This window comes from Harpia harpyja, chromosome 2 (genome assembly GCF_026419915.1).
Source record: "Harpia harpyja isolate bHarHar1 chromosome 2, bHarHar1 primary haplotype, whole genome shotgun sequence".
Taxonomy (NCBI): Eukaryota; Metazoa; Chordata; class Aves; order Accipitriformes; family Accipitridae; genus Harpia; species Harpia harpyja.
The window spans coordinates 25,718,666-25,738,207 of record NC_068941.1 but is presented as its reverse complement, the minus strand read 5'-3'; the positions used below and the strand labels follow the sequence as shown (position 1 = coordinate 25,738,207).

At 49.2% G+C, this 19,542-nt stretch overlaps 2 protein-coding genes and 1 long non-coding RNA gene across 11 annotated transcripts in view; 1 reads left to right on the top strand and 2 right to left on the bottom strand.

Moving 5' to 3' along the window:
• Window positions 1–31: 31 nt before the first annotated feature.
• Window positions 32–12,350, top strand: ENOPH1 (enolase-phosphatase 1). Its single transcript, XM_052773480.1, has 6 exons — window positions 32–579; window positions 4,918–5,019; window positions 5,772–5,974; window positions 8,737–8,869; window positions 9,165–9,288; window positions 10,369–12,350. Exons 1-6 carry the CDS (start codon window positions 496–498, stop codon window positions 10,506–10,508), a joined length of 786 nt encoding a protein of 261 aa, XP_052629440.1. The 5' UTR covers window positions 32–495; the 3' UTR covers window positions 10,509–12,350.
• Window positions 1,215–5,939, bottom strand: LOC128135088 (uncharacterized). Its single transcript, XR_008232928.1, has 3 exons — window positions 5,745–5,939; window positions 4,872–5,007; window positions 1,215–2,679 (listed from the first exon to the last, which is right to left on the bottom strand). It is a non-coding gene; the product is annotated as an uncharacterized LOC128135088 (long non-coding RNA).
• The window catches only part of TMEM150C (transmembrane protein 150C), a 27,090-nt gene continuing 19,877 nt past the window's right edge, over window positions 12,330–19,542 (bottom strand). For all 9 annotated transcript variants that reach the window (XM_052773535.1, XM_052773518.1, XM_052773583.1 and 6 more), the window contains 2 exons: window positions 17,013–17,190; window positions 12,330–14,739 (listed from right to left, as the gene is read on the bottom strand). In XM_052773535.1, coding sequence (XP_052629495.1) covers window positions 14,531–14,739; window positions 17,013–17,190 — 387 coding nt within the window. In that variant the 3' untranslated portion in view covers window positions 12,330–14,530. The remainder of the gene's footprint in view (window positions 14,740–17,012; window positions 17,191–19,542) is intronic.

Below are 19,542 nucleotides of genomic sequence, written 5' to 3'. Positions count from 1 at the left end.
CGGCCCCCCCCCGGGGCTCGGCCCCGGCCCCGGCCCCGGCCGCTCCGTGTGCGGCGCCGGTACACCCGTGCCCTGCCGCGGGGCGTGGAGTGCGGCGTACAGCTGCCGTCGCCGCCCGCCTCGCACCTCCGTGTACTCGGTGCCCCCCGCGCCCTTCCCGCCGCAGGCCCTGGGGCGAGGCGGCCGTCGCTGCCCTGGGCAGGCACGGGGAGACGGGGACAGGCGGGCCCCGGCGCCGGGGTTGGCGGGGGGGGGGGGGTGGTAACGTGCAACCCAGAAACCCTGTTCAGGAGGCGGGGCGGGCGCTCCGGGGGCGGGCACAGCCGGCGCGGCACTCCCCACCGCTGGGGTCCCGCTGCCGCCGCACTCACCTCCCGCGATCCGTGGCGGCACGGCCCGGCCCGGCCCGGCCCCCCGCGCAGCCGCAGGGCGGAGCGCCCGCCGCCGCCGCGCTCCCCCGGTGCGCCCCGCGCTCCACGTGCCGCTGCCGCCGCCATGGGCGTGCTGCCGGTGCCGGCGGAGGTGCGCGCCATCCTGCTGGACATCGAGGGCACCACAACCCCCATCGCCTTCGTCCAGGTGAGACCCGGCGGGGCGGGCGGCAGCGGCCTCCCCACGCGGCCGGGAGCCCCGCTGGCACCGCCGGGGGGCTCCGTTAGCATCGCCGTTACTATCATGGTCCCACCCAGCCCTGGCAGCCCCGGGGGACACGCTGCGCCGGCCAGATTTCTGTGACTGCAAGCCCCCTTCGCTGGGAGGGCCCTCCCTACGGGGAAGAAGCGCCTCTCCCGGGGCTGCAGCCCTGCGGAGGGCAGGCCCGAGTTTCCTCCAGAAGCGTAACACCGTGACACATTTTCCGTGTTTTTCTGAAAAATGCTCACGAGAACATACGTCTCATTTTACCGTGCGCCTGCCCCTTTTGCGGGCAGGAGAACAGGGAACTATTCAGATCCAGGGCAGTTCAGTAAATGATTTTTTTCACGGATATAGGGCAGTTGGAGCGCTCTCGGCCTTCTTTAGGAAAAGCCCTCGAGCATCACTGTTGCTCAGATGCCTGGAGATGCAGCACCTCACCCGAGTTTGCAGAGAGCCTGAAGTACTATATCGGGGTTATCCACTGCCTTTTCCCTTCAAAAGGGTGGTACAGTCAGATGCCTCCAGTGTCACCGGAGATGTATGTCCTTCCTCCAGCATGCACAGGACCAGTACAGGGGGAGGGTAGCACAGCGCATCAAGTGTACGCGAGGACTGTACTAACAGCAAATATGTATTGAGTGGCTTCCCTTGCCTAGGAGAAGGCTTAAGACTATTGAAAATTTTGGTTTAGGTGCAGAAGCCAGGGGACTGGGAAGTCTGCGAGGCCAGCAGGAGGCATCAGGACAAACACTGTAAATATGCTATTAAAATTTGCAGTTCTCCAGCCACTGTGGGTCCCTCCTCTCCAAGAGGTTTTGGTCCCTAACCAGGCTTGTGTGCTGCACAGGAGGGGGTAATTTGCTTGTATTTAAGACACCGAATGGAATTATCCCTGCTCCTGCCATTAACCTGTATTTCTCCATGTGACATTATAGCTTGTGGTGGATCTTTCTTGCTGGTAGTTTACGAAGGTGCTTTGTGACCCACATGATGCATGGAGGAGTGAAGTCTCTTGCCAGGCTTTCTAGGTGTTTCTGCTAACACAGTTTAACAGATGAACAGCATGACCTACATCTTTCCTGTCCATGTTCTTCCAGTGCTCTTGAAGAAACTTCAGGTCTAGATGGCATTACAGCTGCCTCCATCCCCTTGATATCTTTCAATTTAAACAGTTTGAACAGCTCAGATTTCTTACCAAACATCTAACAGAGCAATGAATTTGGTTATATCCACCTTGAATCCGTTTTGCTGTTGTGCAAGTAACATGCAATACGCCCGAGATGGTTTCCTACCCAAAGTCTTTCTGTTGCAGGGAGGCCAAATGAGTTATGGTTCTCAATAAAACTCAGTTTGCTGGAAGTCCTGAAAATGCTAGAAACAAGTTATTTCACTTGGACTTTCAGTTAACCTCCATAATTTCTACTTCCTTTTAAAAGGTCAACTGCTGGTTCTGCAGGCATTTTATTCTTTAATTAAAGGATTTTATTTAATCCTTTCTTTAGTATTAGAATTATTGAATATGCAAAGTAAGGAAATAGAATGAGCCAGTTGATGGGTAGATTAAGGAAAGATACCGGAAAAGAGAATATTTGGTGGCCCGTAGTTAGAGATCACCAAGTTTTCTCTTTTGCTGGGTCCACCCTGGCGGAGAAGAGTAGATGGTAGAGGAAAGATGTAATTTGATAAACTACATCCCCTGGGATTTGCCAGATCTCCTGTAAAAGAGCAGATTGTCACTGAACTTTGTGACGGTTTGCATGGACATTGAGAGGAAAATTGACCCTACAAGTGCTAAGCGTGCTACGTGGGTGTCTACTGACAGTAAAAATACTACCCTTTCTATGCTGGGTTTAACATTGCTGTGAGCAGTTGCAAAGGCTTAGGAGGGCTGTCGAGCTGTGTTTGCTGACGGCTGTTTCTCCATCCTGCCAAGCTGTGTTGGGGCAGCCACATCTGGGGCTGGACGTCTCCGAGGAGCCTGGCCATCTGACGGTGTGGTCCCAGAGAGATGGGAGCTGTGCACAGGCAGGCTCGGGTCTCCTGCTAGCCAAGATAAAAGAGAAGCGGGTGAACTTATAAAGGTCAGTAACAGCCCTGGTTAAACCTATTGAAGAGTTTGCAGGCACCAACTTTTGCTGAAAGCTGAGGTCTCGGAGATGGAAGTATTTCCCTGCAGGATGCAAGGAGTCTTTCTTCCACACAAACTCGTGGCCTTTTAAACTTAGTACATCATTGCCTGGGATCACTCCTGACATCCATAAACCATCTGTCCCACTGGCCGTCCACCACTCCAGCTGTCACATGGGTGTCCCCTCTTGGACCACAGACTGATGCATTTGCCAATGGGCCAAGGCTTTTACCCTTTTAAAATCCACTGAAGCATGGAATATGTTGTGCTTTCGGAGCCTGTTTGGAAGTTTTTCTTTGCCAGCATGTGCTGGTTTTGGCTGAGATAGAGTTAATTTTCTTCACAGTACCTTGTATGGGGCTATGGTTTGGATTTGTGCTGAAAACAGTGTTGATAACACAGGGGTGTTTTCGTTACTGCTGAGCAGTGCTTACACAGAGTCAAGGCCTTTTCTGCTCCTCACCCCACCCCACCAGCGAGTAGGCTGGGGGCGCACAAGAAGTTGGGAGGGGACACAGCTGGGACAGCTGACCCCAACTGACCCAAGGGATATTCCAGATCATATCGTGGCATGCTCAGCATATAAAGCTGGGGAAAGAAGAGGGAAGGGTAGGACATTCAGAGTTACGGTGTTTGTCTTCCCAAGTAACTGTTATGTGTGAGAGAGCCCTGCTTTCCTGGAGATGGCTGAACACCTGCCTGCCCATGGGAAGTGGTGGATGAATTCCTTGTTTTGCTTTGCTTGCGTGCGTGGCTTTTGCTTTACCTATTAAACTGTCTTTACCTCAGCCCATGAGTTTCCTCACTTTTACCCTTCTGATTCTCTGCCCCATCCCATGGTGAGGAAGGTGGTGAGCAGCTGTGTGGTGCTTGGTTGCCAGCTGGGGTTAAACCGCGACGCAACACAAGAGCACGAAACACTGCTTTTGGAAAGCAATTGGGGCCTTTTGACATCCAAGTTGAAGGGAAGTTAAACCAAGTCAGTGGGTTGGTTGCATCTCCCAGTGGATACTCTTTAATTTCCTCTATGATTTAAAAGATAGTTTGGAAGCAACTAAGCTCAAATAAAGGAAATGAGAGAGTAACTGGGGGTATTACAAGGCTGTTGATTTCCCTAGACAAGATTGTGGTAATTTTCTAGGCATTTAAGAGATTTTCCTTTCCCCTAAATTTACACTGTCTTTAAAATATACAATGTGGAAAATGCAATATCGGAGTAATAGAAAATCCTGCAGTTCTGTTACCACATCCCGCTCTCAGGACCACCATTTTCTTAATTCAGTAACAAGTTAAAGGTGACATACAGTGAGGAGAAAAATATCATTGGCCATTTTTTGAGGAGAGATGAGCTCAGGTTAGTTTCCTCCCATCTCCTCCCCATCCCAAATTTTTCCCAGTTAAGAAAAGCTCAGTTCTGTACCCAAAGGAAGGAGTTCCCTGCCCTTCCCCTTGTACTGAGGCTCTTCCCGCACCCAGAGATGCCATCACAGCAGCTGCTTGTGGCTTCTCAGCTGTGAAACACCACTAATGAGAGCAATTTGTAGTTATTTCTGGTTGCCCTTGGGAACTCTGGGAAGGTTTGTAATTCTCCTGTGGTACTTTTCCCTAACCCCATTTAATTTCATTTGCAAAACTGTCCTATGGAGCTTAGTGTCACTGGACTAGACTTTTCTTTTTGAAAAGGTCCTCTAGCTCTGGTGAGAAGTTGAGATGTGTTTTCAGAATGACCTTTGTTAGGACAAGCGCCCCATTAAAAATAGAGTAGTATAACTTGTCAGTTCGGAGTACGTACACAGTCAGCCTCGTACTCCTCAGCTGATGGGAACTTGGGGTCACGTCTGCCATTTGAGACATTTTTTGGCAAGCCAGGAAAAGTTATCACCCTCCTTTCCATCCTGGGCTCTAAAAATTGCAGCTACATAAGCATTTGTGCAAAAAATCCACCTGCACTAATCTTGGCCCAAGGTTGTCTCTGGCCCGTGAGCACAAAGACACCCTTGGCAGGCAGTTCCACAAGCTGCAGTACTGTAGGGGAAGCTCGAGTGTGAAAAATAACCATACGCACCAGCATGTGCAAACAGTTGCTTTAAAAGTAAGTCAGCCTTACCTCTGCCATGTTAAAGGAGCTGCCTGTTTTTCTTGTGTGCTGCCAGGAGACCTTGTTCCCTTACATCAAAGACAACGTAAAGGAGTATCTGCGTGCTCACTGGGAGGAAGAGGAGTGCCAGCGGGATGTTGGACTTCTGAGGAAACAGGTTAAGTAACAGAGCTACACCGTGTCTCTCTGGGTTTTCATGGCATGCCTGAGACTTCAGGTCACTCAGACTCCCCCAGTCACCCAACACAAGCCCATATCTGTCTTTGCCCCCCATAGAGGCTGGTTGCCTTGATGGACTGATTGTTGTGTGTGGGGAAGGGCTAGTGCTTGGTAGGCAGCAGCTCAGCTGCTTCCCTCAGTTCGCCTTGGTCTCCTGAGCGGGCATTGAACCACAGCTTTTCAGCTTCGTGTCTGCACTGTGCTCTTCACTTGCTGAATCTGCCACCTGCGGCTTCCAGACACCTGTTTAGGAAGCAGCATTGAGGGATGGCAGAGTACTTGTACTGCACAGGGTAGTGTATCCTGCCTCTGTATGGGGACATGGCATCAATTTGAGACCTGTGGCTGTCTGAAGCCAATAGATGCATTTGCTTCTTTGCCTTAATTTCAGTAATTAAATACTTAAGCAAGTATAATTCTCACTGGAGTATTTACAATACAGCTACAGTAGTGCTAATTGTTGGGTTTGGAAATACAATCCAAGCAAGTGTTTCTAGACACTACTAAATTCTGAATTTCCCATGGAGAAAAGCATTCAAACAATGTTGTAACCCTTCATGTGAAGAGCAGTTGAAGCTGTGTCCTGCATAGAGGTGTGTTGATGCAGGTGTTAGACCCCTTTCCTAAACTGAGATGTTGAGACCGCTCCACCTCTTCCCTCACCTCTTTTTTATCATGGATGATTTCCAGGCTCAGGAGGACTCCAGCTTGGACGGGGCCGTGCCGATCCCTTTGGAGAGTGGAAGTGGGGAAGAGGAGCTGGAGCGGGTCATCCAGGCGGTCGTAGACAACGTGCATTGGCAGATGTCTCTGGACAGGAAGACCACAGCACTGAAGCAGCTGCAGGGCCACATGTGGAGGGCAGCCTATGCTACCGGGCATGTCAAAGGAGAGTGAGTAATTGTGTGCCCTTTGCCCTGGGGCAGGTATGGGGTGCATCTTTCCTAGACGTCTGTTAGCAGAACAGCTGCATAAGCTATTCCTGGAAACAGCCCCATGTACAAATGCAAATAGGATTCTCCACCTTGGTGGAGAAGCCAATATGTTTACGTTCAGTCATGGCTTAAGCCAGGCCACTGCTGTCGTGGAACCAACTGCAGACACTTCAGTTCAAACTTGATCATGCAGTGAAACACAAATCCATTGAGCTTAATCTTTGGATCTAGGGAACCAAAAGCTTACAGTAACCTCAGTACCGACCAAGTTGTGTCAGTCCCCACTGGGAAGATGACAAGTGGGTGAGAGTGTTTCTCTTTAATCAGCAGGTATGTGCTGGGGAACAGCCAGTTCTCCAGCCACCTGGGCAGGGTCTGTAAAGGAGATGGGTTCTGAGAAACAGAACAAGGTAATGGAGGTATGACACAGGGCTATTTGGCTCCCATGACCAACGGAATATTCATCTGGGACCACTATCTTTTGCATTAAAAATTCAGAAAATGTCTCAATATTTCTCTACAGAGATTTCTTGGTATTCCAAGAGACTGAGGCACAAGTATGAACTTCTTACAGTTCTCCATCTCACGTTTTTTTATCCCTGAATTGCACTCACATTTTGGAACAAACCTAAACAAGCTGGGGTTGCAGGGCCAGGTCCTTTCAGTTGTTTCCTCCTGCTTTGTCTCTTAGCTGAGCGTTTCATGCCTTTCCACTTCTTTTTGTCTTCAGACTCCTCTTTATGTTTCAGCCACAACACAACGGCGCATAAGTAGGGACAACTGGAGTTAAGCTTGATCTTCTTATTTAGGTTGAAAGATACTTGGTTAAACTATGCATTTCAAGTTCCTAAGGAGGTAAAACAAACCCGTAATTTCACAGAGTGTTTTGCCAAAGGAAGAATGAGGAAGAAGAAAAAGAGCTCACAGAAAAATGTAAACATCCACCAGAGGAAGCAACAAAACCCAAAAGCAAGTCAAGAGGGACAGCCATCCTGTTGGTTTTCTTTTTAAAAATAGGGCTAATTGTCTTATAGTGGCCCCAAAACTGTGGAGCTAGCCTTGCTGCTTGGCAGCATCCAAGGAGTGAGATCTCTAAAGTCTCCCCCTCACCCAACTGTATCTGGCACATCAGTGTTTGAAATCCAGGCACTGAACTCAGCACGTGAAAACATGAGGGTGGCTGGGAATTTCTGCAGGTGCTGTACAACTTCAAAATATTTTCAGCTGACACCAGAGACATTTAATAACTATGAAAAAAAAGTGATTTTTTTTTTTTTTTAAATACATAACATAACAAGGCCCTGAGCAGATGGCCAAGAAACTGGAGATGAAGAAAGGGCCAGCTGATTGCTACAAGTCTGGAAAACTCAGTCCAACACCCCTTTTGCATCTATTTGGAGTCCTCTTTCTTCGGACGTTCAGGTGCTCAGATCCCCTTTTTGGGGCAGTACATTTGGGCCTTGGCCCAAGTGGCCACACAGAGCTGTGCAGGTGGGAAGGCTGCGATTTGGACTGGGATGAAAACTCAGTTCCCTGGGGATCACATCTCCAGCTGCTCTCTCCATCCTTCTGCCATATCAAACTCAAACACCCTCCCTGCCCTTCCGAGGCTCTTTGTGGTCTTTCCTTATTAACCATCACATGTATTATTGAGGGACTTATTGTCAGCCTCACTTTGTCCCTCTTGAGCATCCTCTAGCCTGCAGTTCCCTCCAGTACATGGTCATTTTGTAAATGTCCTTTGCATACAAAGAGCTTTTACATACATGTAAGTAAGTGCAGCACTGGAGAGGTCTAATGGTATAAATGAGAAGGGTATGAGGGAACCAACAGACATGTCTGGCAGCAGTTGCCTTGGCTTTGGTCCTCCTTCCCGCTTTCACAGCCGTCCCTGCTGATGGGCTTGTCTTCAGGTGGCTGCTACCCGGGAGTTAGATGGAACTCACATATTGAGACTCGTCAGCCCATTGCTAGACCAATGTCCTTCCCAGCACTCTGCAAGGCCAGAAGAATAAGGGGAGGGATGCTGCTGCCTAGTGAATGCAAGCTGGTTTACCTTCTGCGGTGCAGTTAAGCCAGGGACACATCTGGCCCACAGGTAGTACTGTATAACCTGACTGAGTCACTGAACAGAGTGGCTCTGACCTCAGTCCCTTAGGGGACACTCCTTTCCCGAGCTGTTGTCTAGCTTCAAACAGTTCATACAGTGCTGCTCATTTAGCTCCTGCAGCTGCAACCTCCTCTCAACTCCTCCCTACGCATGGTCAGAGCCTGAACCTGTGGGATGGGTTTGCCCCATGTGGATGCAGCTTACAGCCATCGCTCTTACCAACAGGGAAATCTTTGTAGCTTGCAAGGCAGGTGGGACTGCAAGAGCCTGTCTTCTATGATGTCCTCCCTCACAGAGAAAAACGTTGGGATGCCATTTTCCCCAACCTTTCCTCCCCTCTCCAAATTGAAGCGGCTGGAGAAACTCCTGCCAAATATCTGAAACAGCTCATCAGAGCTGCTGTCTGCATAGCAGTCAATGAGCTGCTCAGTTGGCTGGAGCTAAGAATATATCACCTGCTGCTGAAATAGACTCCCCTGTTGCAGAAGTCCTGAGCAGTTTGAGAATTAAGTCCCCTTGCAAAGTAATGGGACAGTTGTCACAGTGCCTGGCTGAAGGTGTCCCTCCAGGTGCCCCTGGGTTTGCCCTTACCTGCCCTGTTTTACTCCAGACTCTTCGAGGACGTGGTTCCAGCCATCCGGAAGTGGCGGGAAGCGGGGATGAAGGTCTATATCTACTCCTCGGGCAGCATTGAAGCCCAGAAGCTTCTGTTCGGATACTCTACAGAAGGTGATATCCTAGAGGTAGATAACCTTATTACCTTCTTTACAGCTTCTCCCTCTGCAGAGCACTTCCCTCCCACAACTGCCCTTGCCATAATGCTTCGTGAATAGAGTCTGGGACAGGACTCTAGGACAGGTGGGGCAGTGGGTTTAATCTGTGGGAGTTAAGCTCAGCCAGTTGAGTATGCTGGCATGGCTGCATCGGCCCCCCCGTTACTGTGGTAGAAAGGAAAGGGGACACCTTCCTCAGGAGTGAGGTTTAGTCTTGCTCTTCAGGTGGCATCAGCAACTGCCTTTGCTTTTTGCTCTCTTTCAGCTCTTTGACGGCCACTTTGATACCAAAATAGGCCCCAAGGTAGAAAGTGAGAGCTACAGAAGGATTGCTGCCACTATTGGGTGCGCCACCAACAACATCCTCTTCCTGACGGATGTCCCTCGAGGTAGGTGGCCTGCCAGTCCTGCTGGCTCTCGCCTGCGTGAGGGAGGCAGGTGCTCTTTAAATGCATGCTGCTGACTTGTCACAAGCACCCCAGAAATGCTACAGTCCATGTTGCTTTGGTGGCATCCCCCTAGCTGCTGCCATCTCCTTCCTTATACATCCAGGCTCTCACACACCAGTGGGCTATCTGTGAGCAGCATTGCAATGAGGGAAAATAGGTCAAGTAGAAAACCTGCCCTTGCACCAGCAAGCAAGGAGAGCCTGTTAAAGTGGAGTGGGGCGTTTGCTGAAGCAGTTGGCATGCTCCATTTACAAATAGGGTCAGTGGTTTTCATGCCCTCTGCTCGGGGGGAACAGATGATGTCTGCTGTGCTGCTACGTGGCACATGTGGTAGCTGGTTCTTTGTGCCATTACGGTTAGGTTGTGTTCAGCAGCAGGAAAACATTGCTCCTGGTCACCAAGACTTGACCCCTGGAAAGCCAGGCTTGGGAAGCTAATTTAATTTCCTGCCTTTGCTGGAAACGTCTTTCTGGCATAAATGGCTCTGGACTGTGATCTCAGTCTAAGCCAGCTCAGTCCCCAGGAGTTAGCCCTTACCTCCTCCTCAGCCCTGGCAGCAGAGCTGGTGGGAAGTTGCAGTTACCTCCTTTTCCCTGTGTCATCTTCTTGTGGCCTCTTGCTGTGCTCGGGGAGTGAAGGAAGCTTGTGAGAAGGGACTCCCAGCAGGGGGTGTTGGCCTCGCTAACGCCACAGCCCGACCACAGCCCAGCTTCTTTGTGACAGAAACCGAGCTGCTGGTGCCCAGTGCCTTGGAAAGCCATCACCTGGGAGGGGGGAGGAGATGGCAAGGCAGCCACCTCCCATCCGCTTGTATTACACAGCAGCTACAGTCATCCACAGCAGGTCTGCCAGGAGCTGGTCCCTCTCTAGAGCCCTGCAGCGCCACATGCAAATGCTACTCTCTCAGTCTCAACCTTTAAAAGCACTTCAATGTTTTGGGGCATCTTCAAGCCTTAAAGACCCTCATGTGGAGAGGTCGGTAAGCACATCTCAGCTCCACTCTCCCCACCTCTGTTTCAGAAGCCAACGCAGCTGAGGAAGCGGATACTCATGTGGCTGTGGTGATCAGACCAGGCAACGCAGGACTGACGGATGATGAGAAGTCGTATTATAGCCTCATCTCATCTTTCACCGAACTTTTCCTGCCTTCCTCCACTTAGGGAAAGTGGTGCATGCACAAAAGACTATGCTTCACCTGAATTGTCCTTGTGTAACATTAGGTAATTTTGTCCATAATCAGAATTTAAAACAAACCCACATCATGTCTTGGACCCGCAACTAGTGCAGGCAGGTATGGATGGAGAGTATGGTGTGGGGTCCCTTGTGCAGTAGGATGGAGGCCTGCAGCAGCCAGCTGGAGCTCGAACAGGGTCAAGAGCAGCACCCATGAGTCCTGCTGTTCCTCCCCTTTCCCAGCTAGCAATTGGCTCAGGGGATGCTTCCTTCAGAATCACCCATTGAAATCTGGTGCTGAGATGCCCCGCCACAAGCTCCGTCATTTTTAGAAACAGTGCAAACAAGGTATATGTCCCCCTGTCCCAGAGGGACCTTTAAGGACCATGAGGGGATATGAGCTTCTCCCTGCAGGTGGGGTTGCTGGCTAAGTCAAACCTTTCAAAGTTAGGGAGATTAGGATGCCCAAAGGAAAATGCCAAATGTGGACTATAATACAGTATATTTGGGCTGCCACAGAAAAACCCAGCCCTTGCTGCAGGCAAACGCTTTAGACCAGGAACAACTTAAATCTTGGCTATATCCACAGCAGGTCTAGGTACAAAACAGTACAACTTGTATATGGAAGCTGCTTAGAACTACATAACCAGCCTACCAGAATGGAGTATATATAAATATAGCTTTAAAAATTAAATTCTAGACCCACCTCACTGCTGCATCGTGGTGCTGGGCTATAGGATGCAACTGGCTGAACACCAAAGTCAGTTTGACTGTGTTTCTGAAGTACCTCCCTTAGCACTAATCCCTGGAGCTCCTTCTCAGTAGCCAACATCACTCTGTCACACATTGATAGCACTGGCCAGCTGTGAGCAAATCTTGACAAACAACTGCTTCTGAGGGACACATCCTGCTGCATTTAATGAGAATTAAACCCCTGACCTTTTCACCCACACTACCTAAATTGTGCCAATTTATATCAGACGGTCATGGAGCTTTTCCAAATGTAGTAAATCAAAACACAACTTTGCTTTCATTGTGTTCACTCCATCCCAGTGTTTTGCCTTCCTGTCTATCACCAGTGATCCCAGCAACTAAAGGCAAATCTCTGGTTTTTTTCAACCTGTGAACACTTTGTTTCCCTGCTTTCGCCCTCTCTGGTCTTTTCTTTACGGCAGAGAACCCTGTCTTGCCAAGGAAGCTGTATGACCTCCCTGACCATCTCACAATTTCAGCAGGGGCTTAGCGCAGGTGCAGGAGTGACAGCCACAGCTAGGTTATACCTAGTAATAGTGGAGGCAGAGGCAGTCTGAAACTCCAGTTCCCTGCTGCTGGCGCTTCATGCATGGGTGTCAGTTGCTACTTACTCATTTCTGCATGGCTGCGTGTGAGCTTGCCCTCACAGACAGCCAAAATATAATACTAACACATATGTTGCCTTCCTGAGTTCTCATCTACACCTACAGCTGCCCCTGTTGAGGGAGGCTGCAGTGTAGAGAACAAGCGAGAGACAGGCATTTTGGGAAGAAACCATATCATGCCAGCATTACCCTTCTAAAACTTTGATGGTAGCAGGTAAGGCTGTGAGGCAGCTAGTCTGGGTGCCTTTCTGGGCTCTGTAATGAGTGTGATCCTCCTCCTAGAAAGAGCCTGCTAATTAGCACTGTTACAATAAGTGTATCTGCATGGCTGAATAGTCCCTGGCTTCCTTAAGTGTTAATTTTAATCATGACACTGTAAATACTCACCTTTTGTTTTGCCTTTGCCATCAGAAAGCTATGCATGGGGTAGGGCACAAAAATAAAACTCACTTTCTCCATAAAAGCACTTTATTTAGTGGTCATGTTTCAGTGTGTATCAGCTGTCGTTTAGTTGTACTGAAATGTGCTGTTAGAAATACCCTAAGAAATGTACAGAGTTATCACCAAAACCCTGAAGTTCAGTTTGGATTGCATATAGGAAAAGGAGAGAAAGAAAAAAAAAATAAAATCACAAACATCATCTTTTTTTCCTTTGATAAAATTACAAAATATAAAATGATAAACTGAAAGTATTAACTGATTTTTTTTAAAAAGTTACGGTGGACTATTTACAGTAAAACACCCTTAAAACAAATCACTATTTTGTGCTCCATATGCATTGAGTGTGTGTGCCTGTGTAAGAGGATCCCCACCTGCATCTTCTCCAGGCTATGCCCTCCTGCGCTTGCCCAGGAGGAGCTCCCTGGATGGGGAGCCCTGTGCCTTACACTGCTGTGCACTTGGGCCAGCCTTGGCACATCCCTCCAGGAAGGCTTCCCACTAACGACACAGCTACAAGGAGGAGGTCTTCAGCGGTCCAGCAATAACCCTCCATTGGCTGGAGACGCTCTGGATTTATAACACGGCTGCCTGAGAACAAATTTTGGCCCACAGAAGATAAAGTAAAGAGCTGGCTGAAAGCTTTCTACTTGCACTAGTTTTGACAGAAGTTTTTCTCAACAGTCTTGCCTTTCAGGAGAGGCCTCTGACCTTTGCAGAAGACTGAATTCCTTCGTGCCTTTTCCCTCTCTGTCAGAAATGCCACAGTGCAGGACGAGTTCCCCTTCAAATGCCTTTTGCCACCATTTTAATTTCTCTTTATTTTCCTGCAGCTCAGACAAGATGCAAACCTAAGCTGAGCCTGACTCGTGGAGGAAAACAGGAGCCATGTTCATAAGAAGCAACTCCCATTGCTCTCCTGCCCGTCCAATACAGCAGCCTTCCCAAAATCAGGTTTTCAAATAGGGGCTTTGAGCTCCTGCTTTTTCTTTGAAAACAGACCTTCTGTTTGAAAACCTCCTTTCAGGGAAGAAGCAGCCCTTCTGGTTTTGCTGTTCCCTTCCTGCACCTCCAGCCCTCAAGGCCACATCACCCAACCTCCGGGGGCAGAACTGCCTTCCTGCACCTTGGAAGCCTGCTTAAACCTGTGGCAGACGCTACTCAGGACAGCTAGCCATACTGAGGGGTCCAGAGCCCAGGCCTAGTGTCAGCGTGTCTGAAGTTTGACTTCTAAGTGCACAAGGAGCAAAACCAAACCCTATGCCCAGAACGACCTGCAACAGTTCTATTATCATTGCAGGTGAGCCCAGTGTCTCTAACACAATGTCTTCCCCCTCAGTGAACAAAAACAAAGCTTTTGAAATCCTACACTCAATAAGTGGTGGAAGTACTACACACAAAGAGCAGCCTTTTCTGCGTCAGCTTCAGAACACACAGGCATTCCCATCTTAATTCAGCATCTTGCTTCCACCAGTCCCCACCATTGAGTCTGAAACACGAAGCTGAGCACAGCACCCCACTGTGCCATCTCCTCTGGCCTGGGAACAGTCTGCCCAGCTACAAGGCAGCATCAGCCAAGTCTTGCTTCCTGATCACAGCACAGTTTCTCCCAAAACCAGCTTTACCATCGGCTGCTTTCCAGGCTGGAAGAAATGCCTGCCTGCTCACCGTAAAAGCCAGTCAAGTTGGGGTCTTCCACTGCCCAATTCCAAGTCCAGAAGAAACAGCTGCTCCTTCTCACCCTACCAAGTTACACACCAGTTGGCAGCAAAGAAAACAACGCAAGAAACACACAAAAGATGCGGTCTTGTGACTCGGGAACCAGCAACTCCTGAAGACTCTTGGTGCCCGGGGAAGTTTGTTTCCTTCATCTCCTCTGCAGACCAGGCTGAGGAGTGCCTGTCTCAGAGGGGCATCACGACAAATGGCTGTTGAATGTTTTGAACAGGAGTGTGACAGAGCCACTCAGAAAGAGTCACTGGTAGCACAAACTAAACAGCTTGTGCTCTCTTATGCTGCTGCTGAGAAGGATCCACTCCTCTTCCAGCAGACAGTTATTTTTGTTTGGCTCTTAATGAGACAGCCACCCTCAGAGCCCTTTGGCAATACAATCATGATTGCACATGAAAACAAACTCATCAAAAAAGTGTAAATGAGGTCATCTTTAACCCATGAGACCACACCTGCCCCCCTCCCCCCCACCAGAGGACAGGCTACACCTGATCTGTCTGGTACTCGGAGGCTTCTGATAAGCTTTCGGAAAAGCTCAGAAAGTTTTCCTGGTACTCGGAGCAAACAATCTCAAATCTGTAGTGCCTGAACTCCACTGCAAAGGTGCCAAAGTAGCACAGGAAGCACATCACCAGGCCCCACTGAATCCTGGAAGCATGCATGTGAATGCCCTGTGCCATGAGGATGAAATCTGGAAGAGGAAAGTCAAGGAGAACGAGTGGGAGCAGGGACACTGACCAGGATGAGAGAAAGCCAACAGGAAAGACAATGAATCTTAACAATCAAAGATTTGTCCCATTTGACCCAGATGACAGTCAACCCAGCTAGCCATCATCAGGAGAGCGTGAATGTGGTGCCAGAGTTGGAAGGTATGTCAGGTATCCAAAAATGCCCATGGGGCGCAGCAGCTCTCCTATATGGACCAGGGCTTCCTAATCCCAACTGAGGTTGATAAACATTTACAGAGGGAAAGACTTAGGCGCAGAGAAGTCAATGACTTGCTTGAACATCCAGCTAGCCAGTGACAGAGCCGGCAAGCTGGGGATCTGGCTATGGGCCCCTACCTGCCAGGAGATTGCCCATGGGAACTGGATCACATCTCTCCACCACAGGCAATGGGAACACCTTTCAACCTACACTGTGCAATCTTTCATTCTCTTTAGATCACCTGCAAAATCATCCCTTTCTGTGAAATCCAGAAGCATCACTCTACACAGTATGTCGTGTTAATACTAAAGGAAAAAGAATGCTGTCAGAGCCAGAAACTGTCCTACAGGCTCACATACCCGTGTGCCTGCACCACATTGCCTGGCATCAGGGTCTCACTGCTGTGCCTCAGTTTGTGTTGGAGTATTCCATAAAAGCAATTCTCAGCTCCCCTAAAGCAGAGGACACCTTCCTGAGCTGGGACCCTGCCCTAGCCCAATGCACATCTCCTCTAAACCTACTGGTTCTCCTGTCTCTCAGGATTTCCTCTGCACTCCAAGAATGCAGGATCACACATCTTCACAGGTAAAACAAACAAACAAGCAGCCTCTCCCATGCTTTAACTGCACAAAGCAGATAATCAGAGACTTTTAATCTTGGGCTTAGTGTAAGCAACCAAAGCTTAATTTCAGCAAACAGCATTCTGTGTCTGGCTTTAAAGATCTTCTACTTTCCCTGTAGCGCAAGGGTTATGCACAGGCTGCATGGGATGTGGAGCCAGCCCCAAGCCTTTGCAAAGCCATCATGAGGTGGGAGGGGAATGGGACTCCTGCCTCAGCCTGCCCCACTCCACAGAGGGCCCAAGGCCTTCAGTGCCAAGCAGACGGCTGGGGAGGGCTGAGCTGGGAGCACCCAGCAGGTCAGTACAGGAGCAGCTACGCCCTGGCTTACCCAGCTGCTCCTGCTCCCAGCCTGGCAGAAACCTCTGAAGTCGGCAGTGCAGGAGAAGCCCAGCTCAGCTCCGTGCAGGCAGCCCTACCCCAGACACACCCTGGGGGAGCTATGGGCTTGGGGCAAGGGGAGGAGGGGAGCACCACAAGAACCAGGCAAACTCCCACCTTACTTACACCAAAGTGTGATGCTCAGCTGAAAATTTTTCCAAGGAAGCTTAAGACGTGACTGACAGTACATCTTCACACCAATCTGCTATTCCTCTGGACACTGGCTGAAATGTTCAAAACCAGCCAAGTGACTAAGGAATTGTTTTAAGAACAGGCTGTTCCCCACAGAGGGGGATGAGCTTATTCCTCGCCATTTATTCCTGCCCTCTTGCTTATCCCAGCGCTAAGGCCTATGCAACTATGCAGTGAATGGATCTACCCTAAACAAACACCCAGGGCACATGAGTGCTGGTGCAAACAGAAGGGCTGGAGTGGGGCTGACAGGCACAAGGTGGAGAGGAAGTCACATGTACATCCAGTCTGAGTGACCACAGACCCCACAGCCCAGATCCCATTTGTAAAGCACCTAGTCTTACCCGAAGTCCACATGACCCAGCAGCTCTTGACTGTGATAACCATCTTAAAAGGCAGAGCTGGATGTAGCGCCCTGGAGCATTTCAACAAACACATCAAAATTTTCTCATCTTCAGAAACCGGATTTCTTCCCTTGTTCCTTTGTTCCCCTGAGAATTTTTATCTTAATATTTTGCATAATCTTAAATGCTACTGTGTAGGTAAGCAGTGGTGCCATTAAATCGCACAGATGCTATTCAATATTGTAACCACTCTGGATATCACTAAGAAGCTTTAGAAACATTTATGAAGGAAGTGAGCCCATCTGTGAAGCAGTGCATCCTGCTAAACACAAGTAGCAAAATGAGCCAATCATAGGATCATGCCATGAAGACAAGCTAAGCAGCATTCCTAAATGCTTTGAGATCCTAGGATGGATGTGAGAAGAGCCAAAGTTCCCTGCTGCAGAGAGTGTCGGACACATATGATACCTGGCTTCCCAGGCAGCAGGACAAAAGGATACAGAGTACCACACAGAGGGTGATGCTGGCTGACAAGGCGACTCGTGGAATCCCAACTTTCCGTCCCTCGTTCTTCAGGTTGATCTTGAGGGTGAGGGCAGACTGGATCCAGCATGCCAAGGTCCCAAAGCCAAAGGTCAGCGACGTGCCCACATTGTGGATCTCCTCATCATTGGAAAGCTAGGAACAAACAAAATGGTGATTGTTTAGATGCAACAGGAATTATCTGCTAGCTACGTTGGATTGCTGCTGGGGTGGGATAGAGGAAAGTGGGAATCACTGGGGTGTGAGGCAGAGATGCTGTATCATTTCTTTTGGCAGAGGTGTAAGGTGTAACATAACCAAAATGAGTTGACAGCTGTCACAGTCAAGCAGATCTTCTGCCCAAAGCCCAAGCACAGTGGAAAATGCAGTTGCTTGGGGACTGCCTCCACAGCTCCCTGACAAGACTTACCAATGCAGAGCTCAGAAATAAATCCTTTCCTGGCTCGATGTGATGGCCAGGGCAGGCAAGGACAACCCACTGGGGTCTTGTACAGCTCCCGGCAATGGAAGCAAACTGCAACCTTCAGTGCCAGCGGCATGGAACAGTGCTGTCTGGGGCACAGGGCAGCCAGAACCCCAACACCTCCATTGAGTTAGCACAAGCCAAAACACAGACATATGCTCCTGGTTTGGCAAGCTTCTCCCACCAAAAAGCTTGACTGCCTGTTCCCTCTCCAGCCCATCCTCAACCATTGGGGTCTGCGGCAATATGAACCCAATCTCTCTGGAGTGCTTCTTTGCTCCTGGGGCTCCTGTGTTTCATGGGGCTCAGTGACTGTGCAATACTGCAAGGCAAATGGACAGCCAGGTTCAATGAGCAAGAATCTGCAAAGAGATCCCCTGAGGCTGCAAAGCCCAGCATTCAGAAAGCCCAGCATGGACAAGACTTAAGCCAAACAATTTCACTTTTCCCCCTGCCTCCAAGGCTTTTCTAGAAAAGAAACCAGCAGTCTGTAATGCCTCCCTGCAGCCTTGATTCCTGTTCGGTGATTTAACAAATTCCCATCAAACAAGACACAATCTACAAGATAATAGTCTAGTTACTGTACCTTCACTGATCTCTCCCCTCTCCTCCCTACCTTGAGGTTTTTTTCAAGGGTAGGTCCAAGTCATACTACAGGTAAAAATGGGATTGAGCGGCCTTTCCCAAGGTAGCCTGCACTGCATGGGACTCACAGCCATAATGTCTCTCTAACACACCCAATCTGTAATTTTCCAGAAATATGATTTAATGACACATTCAGCTTAGCAGTCAGGCAGGGAAAAGCATGGACTAAGGTCTCATTACCACATGCTTTCACAGTTTGGCAAAAGATCTAAGCAAGGATACAGGTAACTAACAGGGAGTAGATAATTAGTTCAGAATTTATAATCAGGCATGATTCAAAATATCCACTTTTAAATAGCAATCATTTGCTCAGAGGAGCAAAAAAAGGAAGGAGAGGTTGAAACTGCTTCCTAGTGCCTGCCCTGTACTAGAAATACTCTTCTCACACCTAGACAAGGCTGTTACAAAAGCCTCATAGTTCCTAGCTGAGAAGGTCTCATGAAAAAACAAAACTCCAAGTTTTTGGTTTGTGCTATGGAGTTAGGAAGACCAGGTCCAAAACAGTCAAATTATCTCACACCTCATTAAAAAAACAACAACCCCCCCCCCCCCCAAATCCCCACCAAAACAAACACGGAAGACTGTAAAGGACACAAAGCTCCTGCAATTGCTCCACAACCCAAGCAGGTACTGGCCCTTCACAAAATAAGTATCTTTTCTGTATTGGCAGGAAAAACAGCTCCCTGCCTGCAAAGCCAGGAAAGAAGCCAGCCTACACTGACCTTTCTCAGTTCCTGTCATTATTGGGGGCCATTACTGAGGCAGAGCATCAGACACAGCAAAGGGATGGGGAAACCCAAGTGTCACTGACTCTAATGCCTTGATTTTCACTGCAGACCTAACAGACACACTCATGATCACAGTGGACACCCAAGCCTACAGAGCAACATTGTGGCACAGACAGCTTGTTTATTTGTTGCATGTTGCAGAACAGATTGAGAATCGGAGGAGGGACCTCATCCAGACACGTGTCACATTAGGAGAAGTCGTAGCACTCCTCTGATGTGTCCCTCTCATGGCCAGTCTGAGGACAAGCAGGAGGTAGATTTAAAGAACATGTGTTTTAAACGAAGGACACTGAACTATCTGCTAAATCTGTATGGGCAGCTGTGCATCTGTTCGCACAGATGCGTACGTAAACTTCCAGCTCAATCCTTTTACGGAGGACCATCTGTGCCAACCCCCAGGGCTCAAGAGATTCAATAGGTTCCCTGCTCTGGTTCTCGGCAGGTCAAGTGTAAGCATGCAGGTGCAAATCCTGCTGGGAACACGTGAAAAATTATTGTGGCCCTTCATCTCAGCATGTCACTGGAGCCACGTAAGCGGCAGATAGAGGTGGCAGAGCAGGTACAAGGAGGACTGGGGCACAGCCAGACATG

Coding starts and splice junctions, on each gene's coding strand:
- ENOPH1 (XM_052773480.1), top strand. CDS start 496: ATGGGCGTGCTGCCGGTGCCGGCGGAGGTGCGCGCCATCCTGCTGGAC. Junction 5,020..5,771: donor TTGGACTTCTGAGGAAACAG/GTTAAGTAACAG, acceptor GATGATTTCCAG/GCTCAGGAGGACTCCAGCTT. Junction 5,975..8,736: donor ACCGGGCATGTCAAAGGAGA/GTGAGTAATTGT, acceptor GTTTTACTCCAG/ACTCTTCGAGGACGTGGTTC.